This window comes from Dermacentor albipictus, chromosome 6 (assembly GCF_038994185.2).
Source record: "Dermacentor albipictus isolate Rhodes 1998 colony chromosome 6, USDA_Dalb.pri_finalv2, whole genome shotgun sequence".
NCBI lineage: Eukaryota > Metazoa > Arthropoda > Arachnida > Ixodida > Ixodidae > Dermacentor > Dermacentor albipictus.
The window spans coordinates 60,080,624-60,102,695 of NC_091826.1; the positions used below are offsets into that span (position 1 = coordinate 60,080,624).

General features: G+C 42.3%; 1 protein-coding gene across 5 annotated transcripts in view; it reads left to right on the plus strand.

Annotated features, from left to right (window-relative positions):
- The window catches only part of LOC139061110 (uncharacterized), a 374,269-nt gene extending 358,477 nt beyond the window's left edge, over nucleotides 1–15,792 (plus strand). For all 5 annotated transcript variants that reach the window (XR_011515174.1, XR_011515175.1, XM_070540655.1 and 2 more), the window contains one exon: nucleotides 15,482–15,792. Coding sequence is in view for 2 of the 5 variants with exons in the window: in XM_070540656.1 (XP_070396757.1) it covers nucleotides 15,482–15,515 (34 nt within the window). In the remaining 3 variants the exon portion in view is untranslated. The remainder of the gene's footprint in view (nucleotides 1–15,481) is intronic.
- Nucleotides 15,793–22,072: the final 6,280 nt, after the last annotated feature.

Below are 22,072 nucleotides of genomic sequence, written 5' to 3' on the forward strand. Positions count from 1 at the left end.
AAAAAAATTTCCTGCCTACTACTCAATTTAATGTACTCTTTCAGGATTTTACGTCTATACCAACTGTACGATCCCCTTCTTCCATGTACACTTGCCCGCGCCCGCTTCTGCACGCGTCACCCTCCTGTTTGCTATACCGATTTCGCCCCCCCCCTTCCCCCTGCCCCCCCTTTTTTAGTCTTTTTTTTGAAACACCCTCGACAACACATTCCGAAGTCAATATGCCTTATTCGGCGCCTCAACACAGAGTATCGCCTTCTGGATGCCGCCGTAACGACACCTACGTTAAGCGCGTGGGGCAGTGCCCCTTGAAAGACCATGCCGCTGCCTTTCAGTCACCCCACACATTGCACCGCAGACTCCTCGTCGCCACCTTAACTATTTCAAAATTACTCGACCTATTGCTTGACCGGCCGTTCTAATGCCTCAAAAACATGCCGCCAACGACTCTCCCTGAATACCTCCTAACCTTTCGCATCCCCAACACGCTCCCAAGCCCCCGTATTTCTTAAAGATTTCATTTTTCTCTTTCTTTTTCTTTCACCCCCCCCCTTTGTTGTGTCTTGGTACGGCCCTGGCTCCCCCCTCCTTTTTTTCTTTTTTTTCCCTTTTTCCCCCCTTTTTCTGCTTCTATTTCTTTTCTTTCCTCCCCGCGTGCCCACTCTCACGCTCTTGTCCCTTCGTCTTGAGAATGAGGCTCACAGACGTCGGACGACAGCGCCTGTTCCCTCTTGTAATCTCTCTCTTTAAAACCAGCCGCCAGCGACAACACCCGCACGTGACGTCACTGCACTAACCCTTTAAAACTAACACGCCGAGGATGACGAGGCCGCCTTTGACGAAGATAGGTCCACCTATCGAAACGTTGGCCAGCCTGTCTGAGGTACTTCAACCCTGTTTAAAAAATTTTATACCACTGGTCTAGAGGGGTCGAGTGGCCGGCTTCGGACGGCGCTAGCATCCGAATCTACTTCCTCGCGATAGCTTCAAGTTTCCACTTATGTTTGGCCCTATAGCACATGACATTTCGTAGTTTCCCTACGGCGTATATTTGTGCCTTTATTGTAGTTTTTCATTTTTTTTAGAAATATGGTGGCTAGATCGGCCGAGGGATTGCTCTATAAAGTGTGATTGAGACTGTACAAGTAGGCATCAGTGAGTCCACCTTTCCAATACGATAGTTGTAGGAGCTAGTGAATGCTACTCCTACCCACAGCCGACACAACATTGTTGCATTACGTTGTAAAACGCTTGCTGGCAATTTAGGTTTTAGTAACGGCTCGAGGTTGTACAGACGATGGTTAGAGTTCTGCGGTGTACGCCGGTAACTCTACTTGATGGTACAAGCGAGAATGCGAAGCTTTCGAATAAAGCTTTAAGGAGTGTCTGTGCTCCAGCCTGGGCACGTCAGGTAGCGTCATCGGCGGGTTGAACCAACGATGCCACAATGTATGTCCTGGCAACCACTGAAAGATTGCATCATCTCCTCGTTCAAAAGTGCAATGGCAAATGTCGTTGGTTTGAGACACCAGCTGTTCGTAATTACCACGTCTTTCACCTCGCAAGATTTGGAGGGCTGCTTTCGAATCACAAAATATTGCGCACTTGCTAGGCGGTTCTTTTTCATTGTATTCCACGGCAGCGCGAAGAGCTGCCAGTTGGGAACCTGTAGATGTCGTAACGTGTGTAGTCGTACACTTATTGACTACCGATTGAGATGGTATAACAATGACGCCCGTCGAACTTTCCGAAACTGAATCGTCCATGCAAACATGAAATCGGCTAGCGCACGAACAATACAAAAGTTCTATTGGGATATGCTTGAGAGCCACAGTGGGCAGTTTAGCCTTCTTCGCATTTTCTGGAACAGTGAGGTCGGCCTGTGCTATAGTACGTTCTGGCCTGCTATACTACATTGAAAAAGGAGCAAGAGGGACAAATAAGATGATAAGAAATGGCGATGGGGAGGACAAGGAGTACCTGTATGCAAAAATACCATAGCGCACTCGCCTTTCTAAATTTGGGTGTCTATTCCAGTAGTCTGCAAAACAATTGCGAAAGTAGAGTAAGGCTGCCATCTGTTTTTCTTTTTTCGAAATTACGAGCTTGCTAGTGATTAGCAACTATGAGTAAATGGACGTGTGAAGAGAACACTAGGGACAATACGTCCCCAACCTTTTGTTTTATTGTGCACATATTGAGGCAAGCAATGGCCCTTTGGCCAAGCGAAGCCGAGCTCGGTTTTGAGTGTGTTGCTCCACTGCGGGTGCTCTTGCGCTGACGCAGAGAGTAAACATCTCCACTCTCTGACCTTGTTCTTTTGCATCTAAAAAATCGTTCTAATAGGCTTAACACGCTCGACTATAAATGTTGCCATAGGAGTATGTTCTTAGGCAGCTTCTTTGACAGTTCAGGGTGATGGGATATAATGTTAGGAAAGTGCGGAGCATGCTACCACAGCGATCCCATCTTAAGCACTGGCACCCTGGAAGTTATGATGAGTGCTGTTCTCTGCAACTGAAGCCACTTCTTTAATTGCCGGATAACCAGCAAGTTCTGGTCCCTGGAAAAAAAAGGCTATGGAATAGCAGTGCGCAGTTTTCCTGTGTGCAGTTGGGCTGCGAGTCAAGGAAGTATTACCTAGTTTAAATCTTGTTTTAAAGTGATGGTGTATTCTTTATTCAATGATCTTGGAAGTCTTACATCTCCTGAGCGCACGTTTTAAGCGCTAAAATCATAAAGGTGGCAAATAACGACGCACGTTATTGTAGGCACAGACGGTTTATATCTTAAACATTGTGCTTCGACTAAGATAGCTTAGAAGAACGGATTCATAATGCAACAAAGGGTAAGGCGTGAAGACACGGACAAAATGGAAGAGAAGTGGACAACCGATTGGAGGTTCAAATGATGTGCGGCTTCCTTGAGTCATCAACTGGGCATGCCAAGAGAATTAAGACTATTCTTCCCGCTGAACCGTGGTCGGCGTTCGTGTTGTCCCCTTGTGTCCGTGTCTGCATGCCTTACCATTTTTTGCATTATGTATCCTTACCAAATAGCTCAGCTTTCTGCTGTTCTAAAGGAAGAACTACTTGCTATATTTAGAACTTGACTGTATGGCATACAACGTGGGAACGCTTGACTTGGTTCAATTATGAGCGCCGTCATGTTTAGCCGCACCCACCGCGGTAACTCAGTTGCTATGGCCTTGCGCTTCTGAGCTCAAGGTTGAGGATTCGATTCTTGCCGGGCTGCCTCATAATACGACTCTGTACTTACAATTAGTTGCACGGTAAAGAACACCAGGTCACCAATATTATTTCTAGGTCCCCCACTACGGCGTAGTCATAATGAGATTGACGTTCTGCCATTTTGTAAAACCCCAAAAGTATTTTTATTGTTCTTAACGCATACTTGTAACACTGCGCTCTATATTGTCTCCATTACGCAGAGTGGTCGGCTTCAGCCGCATTGGAAGGGTGCATGCTTAGCACATGTTTTTCAGGCAGTTCGATAAATTTTGTTTTGAGTTTTTAAAGGGTAGCTTGATCAATCTGGTATCATGTTTGATCATGATCATTATGATCATTGTCGTCGTCGTCATCATCAGCCTACACTTATGTCCACTGCAGAACAAAGGTCTCTCCCAACGATCTCAAATAATCCATGTCTTGCGCTAGCTGATTTCCACTTGCACTTACAAGTTTACTCATTTTGCCACCCCACCTAATACTCTGCCAACCTCGACTGCGCTTCATGGCCCTTGGCACCCATTCTGTAACTCGAATGGCCCACCGGTTATATACCCTGTCCATTACATGACCTGCCCAGCTCTAGTTTTTCTCTTATTGTCAACTAGAATAGCGCCTTTCCCCATTTGCTTTCTTATACGCACAGCTCTTTTACTGTCTCTTAACGTGACGGCTAACCTTTTTTGCTTCATCGCCCTTAGCGGCATTCTCGACGTTTTCAAGAAATTCTTTGTTAACTGCAACCTTCAGCCCCATACGTTAGCACCCGTAAAACGCGACGAATGTATGTACATGCTTCTTTTCAACGAAAATAGTAACTTCCCAGTAGGCATTTGGTAATATCTGCCGTACTCGAACCCTTCTTCATTCTCAGGGTAATACTCACCGGTGAGTAATTGACCTAGATAAACGTACTCCTTTACAGACTTTTCAGGCGTACTGTTGACGTTGAATTCTTGTTTCGTCTTCAGGCTATTGAACATTAGTTTTGTCTTCTGTATTTTATTGTTCATCCCCATTTTTGCACTTTCTCAGTCAAGGCGCTGAATCATTTGTTGTGATCCATCTGCAGTGTTGCTGAGGAGGACAGTGTCATCTGGAAACTGGAAATGACTGAGATATTCGCCCTTGATCCTCACTGCTATGCTTTCCCAGTTTATTGCTTGAATACTTCTAAGCAGTGATTCACAACGAAGAGATTGTGTTTCCTTGCCTGAACCCTATCTTGATAGGTTTTTCTTTTCTTGTGGAGAACCAAGTTAGCTTTGGAATCTTTGTAGATATTTCCCAAGATACTCACGTATCCCTCCTGTACTCCTTGATTAAGCAATGCAACAATGACAGCTGGTATCTCTACAGACTCAAATGCATTTTCATATTCTATGAACTTCATATTGTAAGGTTGATTATGCTCCGCAGACTTTTCAATTACCTGTTTGATGACGCGAATGTGATCCATTGTAGAATATCCCTTCCTGAAGCCAGCCAGCCAGTCAAGTGTTACCTGGATTCTATTAAAAATGATCTAAGTGAACATTTTATGCAATACTGAAAGCATGGTATTGGGCCTGTAATTAATTATTCCTTTAAAGTCTCGCTGCTTATGGATTAGTATAATGTTGGAATTCTTCCAGTTCTCTGGTAGTCTTGATATTGCGAGGCATTGTGTATATAGGGCCTCAAGCTATTTAAGCATGATATCTCTTCCTCCTTTGTATATATCAGTTATTATTCCGTCTTCTCCTGTCCCTTTTTCCTGGGACATGTCTTGTAACGCCCTTCTAACTTAATCGCTATTTATATGAGGAGCCTTTGCATCCTATTCATCACTACTTCCAATGAAATTAGCATGGCTGCTCTGTGTACTGTACAGGTCAGCATAAAATTCTACTGCTTCTTTTACAATCTCATCACTGGTCCCATTACCCTGCTTAACTATGACTGCATGATCTTAAACTTTTCTTTGTGCTATGTTACGACTGCTAAGTTTTCATAATTGCTAGAATTCGTCGATGCTACCCGCTATATTCTTACGGATTAGAAATCCTACCCCGTATTCTCTTCTACCTGGCAGACGTCTGCAGCAGAGGACATGGCCCTTAGTTAGCACCATATAAGACGCATCAGTTCTTTTAGCCTCAGTGAAACCAATTATACCCCAGATAAGGCTTGATAAATAGTGAAAGAGCCGGACTAAACTACCCTAACTAGAGAGGATTACTATGTTAAACGTTGGCAGGTTCAGTTTCAAGTGGCGGCCTGTCCGGGCCCCGTGATTCTTAGGGCCCTTTGGCGCGTCACCTCCCTGGTCAGGTGCTTCACAGCCTCTGGGGACTGAGTGCCATATGGTAATTCTTGTTTGCAAGAGTCAAGAGGGAGGTAGCGGTTGAATACTGCACCACGGAGGCTAATTTCCGTTCGGTTGAGACAGTGCCTTCGGTAAAGCTTGGTGGGCCTTCCTAATTTGGTTACACCTGGATTATAATAGTCCCACTGGCTCTCGGCAATTTTTCGCCAGTGTAGGGTGCCACCCCATGCCTGAATATATAGTGGACTTGAACAAGGATTCGAACTTACGACCTTCTTTTTTATTTTTTTCTGTCCCTGTCAATACATGCTACCACCACCTAATTCTGTATTAAACCATTGTTTTCTTTTCTTCCCAATGAAGACATTTCCGTGTTGGATGTTCCGCACACTACTACCACACTTTTGATTTCAAAGCTCTGCTTATCCCCTTTCTTTTTATCCAGTCTTTCTTTGTTTGGCTGACAAACACAACCGTTGCATGATGTAGCCTGCTACTGTTGCCACAATCGTACTAAGCCGCATTGGGTTCTTGTTGAGGAGGTCCCCCCGCCAGTGTTTAGTTCGCGACCTCCGATTGCACAATTATACTACACATGTTTGTAACACTGTTTGTACTACTGATGAAAATAAATTCGACTTCAACTTCAAGAATAATAGCATGTAGGCTCTAAACATGACACACGTGGTGGCGTGGAGCAGAGGTGGAACACCTGGCCTTATATTTGAAGTTGAAATAGAATTTATTTCCCAAGATACTCAAAAACTCAAAAAGACCTACCCATTTGAAATAATCTACAGAATAACACAAGTTTCGAGATATTATTTACGAAAGTGTGATGCAAAATACACGGCCGTTCCAGTCCCTTTTGTGTTTCCGTGCACGGAGGGGCGTCTCGTTCAAAACGTAAATGAAACAACAGATCATTTTACGGTTACTTTGATGGCACAAATCTCCAAACTGATGTTGTTCTGGAAATTAATTCTAATGGATAAGCTTTGCTACCTCACCGGCTGCATTTCATAAATTGGAGTGTGTGCTGCAAAGTAAATAATTAGGAAGGTAATCAGTGAACATTTGTTTAAACATTCAATTATGGGTTGGGATTTCTCAAGCAAGTAACGCCCGCCTATCTGTATATACCAGCGCAAATACTTGAAGTGTGTTGTCTGCAACAGGTGATTTTTAGAAATTGCGGAAAACCTAAAAATTATCATCACGCACACTGCACGGAAATAACTAAGCATTAGATGCAGGACGTCCTCAGTTCAGGGCGTCACTTTTCGCACACTTCAGCGCTACGTCAATAAAAGTGATGCATGATGTGCGATCTCCATTTCCTTATTTGTTTTCTTAGCTTAGAAACAACTCTTTTTTCTTAGTTCATTTGATTCACCTCAATATATATGAGGTTAAATACACGCTATGGTTTCAAATACAGGTATTCGGGCCTGTGAGACATCAACAGTACAGCGATGCATTTTTATAAATCAAAGCCTCTTAACTTACGGCAATAGGCTCCGCTCAATGTCATGCACTTCTATAGAATATTAATTGGCATACAGAGGTGCATAGAGTTTCTCACTATATTACCTAGAGGGAAATATCGCGCTGCTGCTCTGTGGTATGCATGGGAATGCCGGTATATTCTGTTTTCGGATTGGCAACGTTCTCGGAGAGCCAAACAAGCGCCGTTCATCTGTAACGATTCATTTTCTACTAAAACTGCATGTAAAAAGCTGTTTTAGCTTTATTGATACACAAGCGCATGTTTTGTTTATGTATGATAACTTGTTATTGCATGTACCATTATATGATACGTAAAACGTATCAGCGGGCCGCTAAAGTTGGAGAACAGACGACAAGATTCGCGTTCGCTTTGAAACAGTATGTGGTCTGTTCTTGCTTTTCTTCCCTTCGTCGTGCATTGTAGGTGAGTAAAGATGCAATTTACGCGAATGGAAACATTTTACGAAGACTTTATTTTAAGAACACGTTATTTGTGTAGCCATATCCACGTTTTAGACGAAGCCTCTTACAACACCAGCGAAAACAAGCCTCGCGGACACAAATGCCTTTATTCCCATGACGGCACAGCACCCCTTAAGAAACTCCCATAGACGGTGGCGCCAGATTTCCCTCTAGAGGTTATGGTGACAAACTCTATGCAGAGGTGCATCCAAATCATCTCGCAGAATTCACGTGAATTACGAAGCATAAGGGCACAAAATATGTCTTCTGCGTTCTAAATAAGAGAAATTGAGTGTAAAAAAGCTGCCTCTTTGAAGGCAGAACTGAAAACTTCGAATATCGCCGCATTGCTTATTTTAAACAACAACTGTTCTAGCTAGCCCGGGCATCTTAGGCAATGTGAAGCAGTTTTTAAATGCAACGAGATATAATATATAATGCACCAAATGGCATAAGTGTAGGAATACAAGGAGGGGTTAATAAGCTTAGTCCTAGTCCACATGTAAATTCTTGCATACAGTATTTGTTCTCATTTTTTATAATGCTCAATATTCAGAAAAGGGTCCCTCATCTCATTTGCATATCTAAAGTGGCTCATGCATTTCAGTAAGACATTACCGAAAAGAAACCTAATAAGATAACAGGAAGTTGTTTTTCGTTTAAAGTACCTTTAAGTTACTTCTTTGCCTGCACGTTAAGGCAATAAACCATTGTCGTTGCTCTAAGGGATTTCTGTAGTAAGCTTTTGTGCACTAGGTTCAGTCTCACGGGAACTGTGCCATTTCTCTGTGGCTAGAAAACGTGACCTCGATGCGAAGTCTTCTAACTGGTTAAGTTGCCTCAACTACGTAACCAGTAGGACCATAAAACAGAAAGCAAGGGAAGAATAGCTGAACCTGTTCTCTGATACCTTAATAATATTCACAAAGTTATGTTGAAGTAATGAACCACGATAATATAAGCTCTCGCAAAATATCAAAAACGTTGTACAGGGTTTTTAATGAGCTGAACCTGCACTATTACACATAATACTATTGCTTATTGACGAAGATAGTATAGCTATGAAGAATGCGTCGACGAAGGCGGATCTATGATCAAGATGTATCGAAGACTATGACCTCAATAGGTGGTTGATGACGTGATCAATGACGACGGCAACACAGCTTGCTGATTATGACAATGGAAGTGTTACTTCTACAATCGTCGTTTTTCTCGCTAAGCCAGCGCCAGCGCCACCAGCAAGTGAAAACCAGCTATAGCAGAGCAATATATTTCCGTAGTTTTAAACAGATGTAGCCGATATCATGGTTGCACTGAGAAAAATAAATGTGGCTGGGCTTATCACGTAATGCGCAGGGCAGATGGACAAGCGCTGTTAAAAATGGCGGCCTAGAGAAGGCAGGCGCAGTCGAGGATGTCACCAAACTAGGTTTCTTGATCAAATTGAGAAATTCATGAGCATAAAAGGGGTCAAATGAAGCAAGACGATGATGGCGATGATGATTCCAGCTGTATCGATACTCTCGCTAGCAGGCATTATTTCACTTTAGTGTAATATCTTAATCGACAAGCGATAAGAAGAAAGACGTTATGTTTTTGTAGATTCTTGCTATTCCTTGCCCTTCAACGTAGCTACAATAAAGTGAATGGCATATTTACAAGTCGTTTGTACGACAATTCGTTGACGCGGCAGAAACCATCGGCATGAATACTCGGAGTCTTTCCGTTTCGCCAAAGCAACAGCTGTACGGAGATAACGCCATAAAAACAAGATTGGGAAGTCAATTACTATGTGTTTTTTTATGTGGATTCCAGCGCTCAGCTATAGTACTTCGGAACACTAATTCTAGGCTATGTTAGACAATGTTTTGAGCCTTGCCATTTATGGCATTACGTTATGAGTTGCATGATGTTCTCGTTCAAAAAAAGCCCATAACAAATGCCCCACATTTAATTACACATCAACAATCTGCGAAGCAGCGACAGAAAACTCAGCTTTGTATGTTTGACGAATAAACAGACAGATATTGGAAAGCTCCAAGCATAAATTGAGTTAGAGGGGACCTCATTTACTAATGACCCTTTATGGCATTGTTCAAGGTTTCAGTTGTACTACAAATGCTTGGCGAAAACCGGTTTAATGAAATTCATTTTAATGCGCAGTAAAGTTTTGGCAACAGACACGCAACAGGAGTTGCGACCTTTATTTTCGACTAGGACTTATCCTTGAAGATCAGATAGCTATGGCTTCGAACAACTTCATGGTGTCAATAAGCGTATTTTGGCTTTGGCGACATGGTCTAGCCGATTATCTTCATCGGGAACTTAAGTACAAGACATCAACGTTTCACTTCCTGATGGCCCCGCTCTACTACCTAATTTTCACTTAGGAGAGTTTGTTTACACGCTTTCTTTTTGTGTACCTTAGCCGTCGTTTTAAAACAAATGTTAGCAGAATGGTAATGTGCTCGCTTTGAATAATGAGCTTTAGGCAGTAAGGCACTCAGTGCGTGACCAGTAATAAGTCCCACAGAACATTTTTTTTCACCATTTGCAACAAGATTTCCTTCAGGACTCCATTGTTTTAATCTGTGTTACTAAAAAAACAGTTCTGTCTGTGCGAAGCGCTAAGACAAGCATATAAATCTAAAATATTTCTCTCCAGAAATAATCGTTTCATTACAGTTTAAAATAACACTCCAATTGTCAGATTTAGACTGTTGGAGAGACCATCATATTGTGATTGCTGGAACTTCCTCAATAAAAACATTACAATTACAAACGACAAATTTTCATATCGCATCACTTACTCTACAGTATCCTTGCGAGTAATCACTTTTAGTGCGGTCATCAGTGGAATCACATCCTTTTCTTGCATTTCGTGAGCTCCTTATATACTCTACGCAGTAATGCTGACTCTCCGTCAGAACATAAACAGATGTCCTGATTGTCATCTTTTATATACAATATCAGTGGCATGGAGCGCAAATTCTGCGCCGCAACTATCACACATGTTCGTTGCACCAACGTTCTGCAGTTTCATTGTCGGAAATTTACCTACTGTAGCTTGTAATTAATCCAGCGTTACTTGCGCCCTATCCTGAGACCCATTCTACTACTGTCACGAAAGAACTTTTTCTTGTCGCGAGGCTGGCATTGTGTGAGAAAATTTTATAAAGAGAGCATGTGCATGCATCTGGTAACACTCATACGTGTGCATCTTAAAGGTATTTTCATTTACCGGTGAGTACTGTATCTAATAGGTAAGTGCATATTTCAAGAATAAGCTTTTCTGCGTGCGTTTTCGAAATAATTAAGGTATTCAGTACGCCTTAATCACTTTACGAATTCAATTATCGTTCTATACCCATTTGCTCAGAAGGGTGTGCCTTTGAAAACATGCAGTCGGTATCCCTCATGCACAAAAAAGTAAATTAGTATTTCTGTGTTCCGTAATTCGGCGAGTGACAAATGTAGCACTCTTCAGAGGACTTGCAGTAGTAATTCAATGACTCGAGCTTTCCCGGTCGCCGTATAGACGGATATTCCTGTCCATAAGCGCGCGAAACAGCGTTATTAGCAGTGGCCTTCTTGCTATTTTATTTTAGTATTATTTTACGTTACAATACTGCTGAATCCACCAGGAATCATCTCAGAGCGGATAGCGAATGATGATTATTTTTATTTATTTTATATTTATTTATTTATTTATCTATTCATACTGTCAGCACATGCCATGACAGGAGTTGTGGTTACATTGCTGTCGCGTACAAACTAAAGATAGTACATGTTTATGCAATTCTATAGAAAGCAACCGGGATATGTTGGCACATCATATAAACCAATACGAAAACAACAAATCAAATGCGTTACATATAACAAGTTATGTCGCTATAACTAAAAAAAGAAAAAGAAAGTGATGCGCCAAACAGCTACAAAAAGAAACAGTTTACACAAGAACGTTTTCACAACCGTTTACACAAAATTTGTAGAAGAATTTCTAAACGCTTGTAAATCAAGACAATCTACCATCTCTTGTGGCAGGTTATGCCAATCGTCTATGCTTTGAACCAAGAACGAATGTTTGAATGATTCTGTTCTGTAATTAAGTGGTTTAATATGTTTTAAATGCTGTGTTCTTTGGCTACCATGCTTCTGTAATGCGACCTGTTTATTGTTTTTCTAAATCGGCTCTATAGTACCCGTTTGTTACGTAAAAAAAATAATGTCAGCCTGTTAAGCTGGTTTTTCTGCTTGACTCTCATGAGACCAGCTCTGCTTCTATGTTCGGTGACGGACTGGGTTCCACCGTATGTGTTAAAGATAAAACTGCCGGCCTCATTTTGCGCGCGCTCACACTTTAAAGTGTTCTGATGTGTGTACGGCTCCCACACATGACTCTTATGAGTCAGTGCAGGAAGTACAGTCATTTTGTAAGCCATTGTTTTTGCCTTTGGGGTAGCATCATGAACTTTGATTGACCAAAGTTTGCGTACGCATGGCCTTATTACAAATGTTGCCAACATGTACCAATGAGTTCAATTATGCATGATATGAATCCCTAGGTACTTAAATTCCCTAACATCCGCTCATTCTGTTTCTCTGAAGTTGTAAAGGAAAATTAACGGATCTTTTTTACGCGTCATACGTATACCAACAGTTTTTGATGGCTTCAGATCCATTTGCCACTCTTCGCACCAGGGACTGACTTTTTCTAAATGGTTACTGAGTTCCTATTGGTCATTAAGCGTGCAGATGTTAGCTCACACAATTGCGTCATATTGTTTGATGGCTATTTGAGGTGAAAAAAATCTGCATCCATATCGCTCATACACAGTGAGAAAAGAAGAAGGCCTATAATATACCTTGTTGCACCCCCTATTGAACTGATTTATTTGTACTTAAAACAGAGTGTAATAAAACAAATTGTTCCCTTTCTGATAAATATGTCTCTATACATTTTAATAGCTAAGCTTTAAATAGAAATCAAGGCAACTTCATAAGCAGATTTCTGTGGGATATTCTATACAATGTTTTGCGGAAATTGATAAAGATAATATCTATTCGACCCTTTGCATCAATACATTCACCGATTTCATGTGTAAGTTCAGTGGGATAGTGATTTCAAGTACCCTCATTGGAAACCATGCTCATCTTTTACCCAAAATGTCACTTTCTTCCACAAATTTCATTAAGTGTGTTGTTAAATTGTGTTCCAGCGTTTTATGGCACGTACTTGTCAAAGGTATAGGCCGGTAACCAGTGACATCATGTTTTGAACCGTAGTTGTGTATTGGTACTCTGTTAGCCCGCTTCCAGTCTCTCGGAACGCCTCCGGACTCTAGAGATTTTGTATAAATATAATAAAATACGCATCCCTCAGTGTATCGTTTTAAAAAGAGCGCTAGAAATTTTAACAGGGCAAACGACTTTTTTTCTCTAGTTTAAGGAGTGCATTCAGAACACCGTCTTGTCGAATAGTTCAGATAGGCATTGCCTAATGGAAAGCCGCGTTTGGGGTGTAGAGCCATCATCCCATGTGGAAACTGATTAAAAATATTAATTGAAGTGGAAAGTCATATCACAGCTTTCCGTGATAGATTTATTCTCACTTGCCATGAACCAAATGGCAGATTTGGGCACTGAAATGTACTTCCAAAATTTGCCTCGTCATGAAAATTTTCTCAAAGACAGAGCAGTAAGAAAGCTCATCGTGATTACATATACACAAATAGATAAAAAGAAGAGAAAGAACGCCTACCAAGAACCGATCAACTCGATGTGAATTTTTCAGAATTTTCGATGTCTTCTGTTTGAAGTGCGCGCAGTCCTAAGTCATGCCCATCTATTATAATTCGCAGCAAGAAACAATATATACACAGATAATTTTTAGCCTGAAATGCAACTGCTAAAACACTACGGCGCCGTCTAGCAGCATGACCATTTGAAAATGCGCACAGAGGTGTCACTTTTTAAGTGTCCGTTTTTCATTTTAGATATCAAGAGTAACCGTGCAGTTTTATTTCTCTCCGAGGTGTGTTTTAGAGCACTTTTTGCCACCGATAGCTACCACAGCGATTAAAAATAAATCTCCCCGCTTTATTTCGAGCTCTTTCTAATCTATTGATATTAACCTGAGTAAAAGGGTCCCAAATAATATTAGCGTACTCAAGAATTGGTAAAATAAGAATCTTGTATCCTGCAAGATTTGCTTCCTATGAAGAATTGCGAAGGGACCGTTTTGTGAAATGTAGCTTCGACATTGGCTGATTCGTGATTTGGGTTATGTGGCTTTCAATGTAAATTATGCCAAATATGAAGACCTAGGTATCTGTTATGCTCGATGCGCGACTGTACGTTTCTTTCCAGTGTGTATATGATACGAAGCCAGCATACACTAAAACCAAGGACAACATAGGGGAAATTACTTGTGCTTAATAAATGAACTTTCATTTATTAAGCACAAGTTTTTTCCCCTATGTTGTCCTTAGGGTTAGTGTTTGTTGGCTTCGTATGATATGATTTTTCCAGTATGTAGCCAAATAACAGGACACGCGCCCTCTTTTTACAGATGTTACATTTTTCTTAAAGTGTACAGACATTTGCCATGCGTAATATCACTGAAACAGTTGATAAAGTTTTTTATTTAGCTGAAGACGATCCTAAGAAGAGTTAATAACAGAATCAGAATGCAATACCCAGTCGTTCGCGTAAAGTTAGCACGCGAATGACATAGCACGGAACCTTGGAAAACACTTGAGAAAACTCGAAGCAAATCTGAAGAGAAATTGTTAAAAATGACATATTGGTACCTAGATGTTAAGTAAGACTGGCTACCATTTGAAATAATACTGTATTTTTTATACGTACGATAGTTTGAGGAGTAATTTTGGATGTGACAGCTTGTCAAGCTTTGGAAAAATCCATCAATAGAGCGTTGACTTTACAACGATTATCTATACATAAACAAAAATCATTAATTATCTCAAGTAGCGGTGCAACCGCGGAGAAAGAGAAAGAGAGAGAAGTGACTTTATTTGCACCTGTCAAATAAAAGACGGGGTAGAGGCTTCAGCGTAAACGCACACTCATCCTCCCTAACCGTCGGCCGTGATCCCTTAGGACGCGGCGGTGGTCAGGGCGAGACCGATGACTTGTCGTTGAGCATTTTCTTCGTTGAGTAGCAACGACTCCCAGGATTCTCTACATTTCTCTGGCTCATCAAAGCAAGGACAGGTCCAAACCATGTGGGCTAAGTCAGCTACACTATCAGAATGCCTACACTTAGGGCTATACACCAAGGGATGCATTTGCTCAACAGTTGTGGGTTCGGAAATACCCCCGTTTCCAGCTTTCTCCACATAACTTCCTCGCTTTTAAGCGAGGAAGTTATGTGAAGGTAAGTAGGTAAAGTATTAGTGTCAGTATTAGTTAAAGGTAAGTAGTGAAGTAAGTATGTGAAGTCTTATGCCCCACCTAATGGTTGAGAATTTCCTGAAAAGGGTTCATTCGTCACCGCTCTGTAGGGGTTCCTCGTTTGGGGTGTTGTCGAGACAGCGCTAGGATCCCGGAAAAAGAGACCTCGGGCCAGCGCGTGTGCCTCCTCGTTCCCTCGCAAACCCTGGTGAGGCGGTGTCCAGATTAGCGAAACCTGCTCCACAGGGGGCGGTGTGATGGTTAATGTATATACAGCTGCGGCTGAGATCCTGCCCGCATCAAAATTTCTGATTGCAGATTTCGCATCACTAACAATAACTCTCACATTCTTTTGAGTCAGAGCCCGCACAATGGCGACTTCTTGCGCCTCCGTCACTCCCAAATGTCTCGCGCGGCAGCACGAGGCAGGGCCTCCGTTTTCGCGCGTAATTACGGCTGCCTATACTTTTCCTTGCTTGTATTCGGCCGCGTACGTGTGTATCACATCTTGTCTACATTCCAGTCTTTTCTGCAGGGCTTCAGCTCTGTCACTTCGCCTGCCCTCGTGATGCACCGGGTGCATATTCTTGGGCAACGGGAGGATCCTCAGCTTGTCCCTAACTCGTGGTGGGACTTTGCCTGTCTGCTTGAAACATGCCTGAATCTCGAACCCCAGCAGCTCCAGGATCCTTCTACTAGCCTGACTACGCAGCAGTCTCTGATATTGCGATACTGTCGCCGCTTCAATGAGCTCGTCTAAGGTGTTGGACATCCCTAAACTTCAGATTTTGTTCGTTCATGTGTTCACGAGAAGACCGAGAGCCGTCTTGATCCTCTTCCTAATAATGATCTCTACCTTGTCTTTCTCTGTTTTGGGGGATTTAGGTAGGGGGTTACATATACGACCCTGCTAATTACGAAAGTTTGCAGTACCATTAGCAGGTTCGCCTCCTTCATACCCGCTGTTTGTTCACTATTCGCTTGAATTATCGGCACGTCCGGCTGGTACTCGCTTCCAGTCGTCGGATCATCTCGGCGTTTTTCATGTTCGCTTGAATCCGCAAACCCAAGAACCTGATACTGTCGACAGTGCGAATAATGCTACCGTTTATGCGCTGCTCGTTGCCATGTTCCGGGACCTGTCCTCTTCCTAGTCGCCGCGCCTGCCCTATTAGGAAAAGGGCCTCCGACTTATCCGCCGAACACCGAGCAGTATTAGACTGGATAAGTTTTACGAATCTCCAAAAGTTCGCTTGGAGACTCTCGAATCATCCGGATAAGACGGTTTTATAAAAGTTTTATTCTTAAGTTCATGGGAAATACTTGCAATCTACTTTTGTGTAATTATGCTAAAATGGCGTGTTAAAGACAGTTCTCTTTAATGTTTGTCATTTTTTAGAGGAATGATGTTTCTTGTGATCTAAGGACTGGACATATCAGTTCTTGTTTAGTTGTAGGTGGGTATAAATAGATGTATACAAGCACGAACTGTATCCTTAAATTTCAACCGCAGAGATTCGACATCGCACGCATCGACACTCCAAAATAAATTGTCATAAGAAGATTTTAATCTGTCAATGCAGAGACATCATCAGTTTTGGAGAAATCACGAAAAGGTGGAACTTTATTAGGTTTTCTTTTTTCCTTTCAAAGGATTGCACGAATACCAATTTGTAGACAGATATCCCATCAACCACATTACATTCAATGGTTTCTGGGATGCTAGTTCGCAGAAAACCAAATCAAGAATAGATTTAGCCTCACCATGTACGGGTGTTTATTCATTAACTAGTCACCTTAGATGAAAACAAAACGCAATGTCTATAATTTTTTTAATGCTTGACAACATCTTTACTATAGGCTGTGAATGCACTTCAACCAATGCCCGGCAAATTGAAATCTCCACAAAGGTTCAGTTTAGTGTCATGCGGCGTAATAGAACCCATAAAAGTTTTCCATTCTTCCCACCCAATTTTTTTCGGTTAATGTTTGTAAGCCTTGCGCCTGGTGCGTCGCGGACCATGTGCGCACTTTGGCCGTTACACCATATTTTTGGTATGAACCTGACAGCATAATTGTTTCCTCACTGAGCTCCCTCATACAGCTTCCTCAATACAAGTTTCGTTCGGAAAGTCGACGTCTCCTAGGACCGATGGAATGAAATGCTCTGAGTTGTGCTATAATTGAATTCCGTAGGCACCCCATCTGTTACAAACCCTTGTGTGCCTCGATCATGATTTATTGTATTTGTCTAAGCAATGTTTAATACAGCGGGCCCCTCCTTCAAGGCACCGACCAAAGTTTATAGTAGTGTTCAGAATGCTTTTGTTTTTCTCTTCGTGCAAAACTATATGAGGCAGACTCTTCCGAAGTTGAATGTTGTGGTGGAGCAGCTGCAGTGCTCTTATGACTTATTCTTCATCGGAAAATTTCCTGGTCTGGTCTGCTGTTGCAGAAGGGAAGGGGAGGGTGCATTTTTGTATGGCATAAATCGCAAATAGTTGATAAAAAGAGTTGAAAGAGGGAAATCAGAAACACTAACCAAACAAAAAAAAAGCTTTAGGTATGCTACCGTAGACTGCGTGACAAAAAAAATTGCAAGAGAACGAAGGTATTCGAAGGGTTAACAAACAAACCTTCCAAAAAAAAGCGCCATTAGGTGGGGGACGCTTGACAGTATCAAAATGTCTCTATTAAGCTTGATGACAGGCTTCTTTAAAAGGAAGCGGTAATGCAGTGCAGGTGCGTTTGTCATATTGGTAGTTGATAAATGATAGTGAGGTGGACACCTTTTATTGGATCCCGCCATATATAGGCATCATGGTTAACATTAGCATGCTACTATAGTCAGAATGTTTTCATAGCATTTGTTGTTTCGCTGCATAATTCTGCAAAGAATTGAACCGTCAATCTGCAAGGTTGGCAGACATAGTTTACGTATATAAGTGTTTTTAGTTCAGCCATTTCGGGCAATGAAACACAAGTTTGCGGGAGACCTCGAAAAAAAACCGCATCCATGGTAAAATATGGGAGCGAAGTTCAGCGATTTAACCATATGTTAATTTATTAATTGTAACAGGAGCAGGCACTCGAAGCTCACACCCCCAAGTTGTTGGTAAGCATCGCCATCTTTTGAAGCATGAATTCTTCTTCACTACACATGCATCGTCTTCCTCCGCTTGCATTTTTCCAGCTGGACACTGGGATATGCAAGCAAAGACACTGCTCTTAGAGTTTGCATGGTGGTTTAAATATCTTACAAGTTGCCTACCTTCAAAACTGCGCAGCAGCGCAATTATTAGGCCATCTAACTCACGACTACTTATTTTTCTTTTCAATTGTATTTGGATCCCAAGTGGCTGCCACTTGAGATCGATGTCACGGATCGTAGTAGGCAAAGTTTTTTGTTCCATCTTGGCACACATTGCGTGAAGCTCGGGTTGAAAAAGAACGGCTGAAAGCGACCGATCAATAAGATGCAATTACTTAACGATGTGACGATGGTGCAACGGAAAGTGCATCTCTGTCGAAAGAACAAGCAACCCAGTACCGGTATCTGTGTGAAAGAGAAAGTTGTGTGAAGAGATCGGTACAATACTGTTTTTATCGAATTTTGCTCAACTAGTTTTGTATAAACCGAAGATGATAGCGCCCGCATAGTCTTGACGTTAAAAGAAGCATTTATTTTGAACTATCTCCAGTTACGATGAACAGGGTGGTTACGTACGTTTACATATTCGCTGCTTACGATGGCGGTCAAGATTCAGGATCGCAATGCACTGATTAATGTTTGACAAGGCACTTCTTTAGTGTACTGCCTATCAGTAACTGCAATAAGTTTTCGACGAACTTATGTACATGGATGGCGTTGCGAAAAAGGGCGAAAAGGACATCATCATCATCATCATCATCATCCTAGTTACGCCCACTGCAGGGCAAAGGCCTCTCCCATACTTCTCCAACTACCCCAGTCATGTACTAATTGTGGCCATATTGTCCCTGCAAACGTCTTAATGTCATCCGCCCACCTAACTTTCTGCCGCCCCCTGCTACGCTTCCCTTCCCTTGGAATCAGTATCGGTTTAAATACTAAAAATATAGGGTACACTTCACAGTTCAGAGACTGAACTATCTCTGCAGTTGCGAGAAAGCATAAATAAAAAGGTGGACGTCATGTTTTGGCGTAACCACGAAAGAAAGAACTTCTTTTCTGCTCCTAAATGTTCAATGGAAGCATTTCAAGCTCCTCGCTTTTCAGTAGCAACCTAATGCCAAATGTAGACAATATGTCGCATTCTATAGAAACACTGAAAGTTTCAATTTGAATTTATGGTACCGTTTGCCGGCATATGAAGAATTTTTATTAATCTAAGCAGAAAATGTTCAACAAAATAGTAATTTAAAATACCACACAAAGCATCTGCGTCACTGTTCTTATTGCAGACAGCTGAAAATGGCCCTGCCCTTGAGGACAGTGATGGTTTGGGATAACATGAAGAGAAACACTGCACGATATATAGAAACCTAGAATGGTAAATTATATATTTCCTATGTTCTTCAGTGTTCGCTCAGAAAACATTTACTTTAGGAAAGTTGATACCAAGCAGTTCACCATTCTGAGCCTACAGGCAAGATAAATTTGTTAGTTCTACAGCAATATTCAGCGCAGTAAACTTTGGTTTATTGCGGCGCTAAGAAAGGACTTACTTAAAGGTAAGAAAGAAACGTATATGGCTGACAGTATTTGCTTCTCAGAATTAAAATTTTGTTGCATGAGTTTCCTGAGAATAATTTTGAACTTATCATCTTCGACTTGTCTGATTTGGCCTGTCCTGTAAAAGCTTTCATATTAGCTGTATATCCTATGCACGCGCGCCATCAAAGTAAAACCACCTTTCTCAAATACCTCCTCTGCCCCGTGAATGAGGCCCTGGCCATCCTTTTCGGGCACCTTGTTCTAAGTGCCGAACGTATACTCCTCAATCTTGACCTCTCGGCTTCCACTATCTGCAAAGAGTGATACTCCAAAATCTCCTCTTTTCTAGGGTCTCACGGGGATTCCGAAGGGACAGATAAGACTTTACTAGAGTGCGGCTTTAGAAACATTGTAACACTACGCTACATTGAAAAGTAAAAAAAAAACTTATTAGCTGACTTTGCAAGCGTTAGAGATGTCTCAAAGTTTTGCTCGTGTACGCACCAAAGTTGCTGGCGTTATATATACTAAATTTGTAACACTTGTTTAGGGAAAAGTAAGACAGGGAGCATGCCACAGTGCAAACAAACCTTAAAATCCACAAGGACGTAGTCAAGCATGTGCGTAAACGCACATATAAGAGGAAATGCGTGTACTCCTCAGATATAAGGGCTACTTAGGTTAAAAATAAAACTCGGACAAAGTGCCGATAAATCAAACACGTTATTTTTGTTTAGGTTTTCAAGATTGCATAATCTGCACACAATTTTAGCTTTTATACTTACCTTGGTGTTTGCACTATCCCTATACGCAAGATTTGTTTGGCTTTTTAACTTCCAGCTCGCATTTCATTTGATCACGATGCTTCAGCTTTGTCGTTTTCAAAGGTAGAAAGATTTTAGCATTCTTAAATTCTTTGGTTTCATGGACCAAAACCGCGATCTGATTATGAGGCGTGTCGTAGTGGGAGACTCGGGGTTGATTTCGACCACCTGGGGTTCTTTAAGATGCTCCCAACGCACGAGGCAGGGACGTTTTTTCTTCTCTCCCTTGTCAAAATGCGGCCGTCACGGCCGGAATTTGATCGCCCGATCTCGTGCGTAGCAGCACAACAGCATAGACGCTGAGCCACCCCCAGCCGCGGCTTACTTTATTTCTTTATTTTTTATTTGCGCTCAGTTTTTTTCTATTTCCTCGTTGCCAGGATTCAAGGTTTGATTACACTTGGTTCCGCAGAACGGCGTATAAATCAGTATGCGACGACTGAGAACAAGAGCAAACGAACGACGTAAACAATGCAAAAACAAGGTGGCATGCGCCGCTTAATCCCGATGCTCCCTTCCCACCGCACCCCCTCCCCCCCTATTTACTTACATTCTGATCTTTTCCTCACATACGTATCTGTGTTTCGTCGTGTGTAAACAGTCTCTATGAGCTATTTGCTCGATCTATTTTCAAAGGTGGCAGTTAAGTTTCTTGATTGTTTGTTCTTTTCTCCTTGAAGTCGACCAAAGTCTCTTCAAGGTGTTTATCGGCGTTGATGAAGCAGGAGGCAGGTTGGAGGTAACAAAACTTGGAGATATATTGTAACGGAAATATTTACACAGTCAAATACACAGTGAGCAAAAGAACACTGATACAAAACACACGAGTAAACAGCGCCTTACTCTTCTACTTTCTCTTAAGTTAGAGCCTAGGACAACTGTCATTACATACGACCAACCGAGTCTCACTGTTCTACCACTAAGTGGTTACGGCCCAGACTAGCGTTGCATCGTACGGAGTCTTACTGTTCTATCAGGTTTAGTGATTACAGCCTAGACTGAGGAACAAGCACCTCGTCTCGGTTGTTATAGGGGAAAGAGACAAAGAAAAAGGGCGGTAGGGCCGTTAGCCCATCCCACGGAAGCAATTGCCAATGAGAGTTGACAGTTTCTTAAGCCACAACCCAAAGGGATGGGCTTACTCTCATAAGTGAGTCTATTGGAAAACTACCCTGTTTTCCCTCTTCCCACATCTTCTTCTCCCCCTCCTATTTCCACGTGGTCAGTGACGGCCTCGTCAAACACGCCAGGCCTGCATGATTTATTGAGGCCATCTCGCACCTCAGCGGCGTTTCTAGCCAGCAAGGGTGGCTCGGGCGCTGGTGTCCCAACACCGCGTACCGTAGCCCCCCTCAAGGTTTTTCCTGGTAGAAAACTAATTACCGCTGGCGGCATCCGGACTCGGGTGCTCTTCAAACGACGCCGCGCCCCTCTCTACGGCGCGCACTGCATGCTGTAACACGACACAAAGCGGGCTCTCCCCAGCGCTCAAAACAAGATGCACGTGGCTGCCGTACGAATGCGTAGGGGGGTGAACCCCCCCGCTCCGTACGCGCCAGACGTGGTCAACCTTGCTGGCAGCTGCGTCTCTAATTAGCAGGGGACT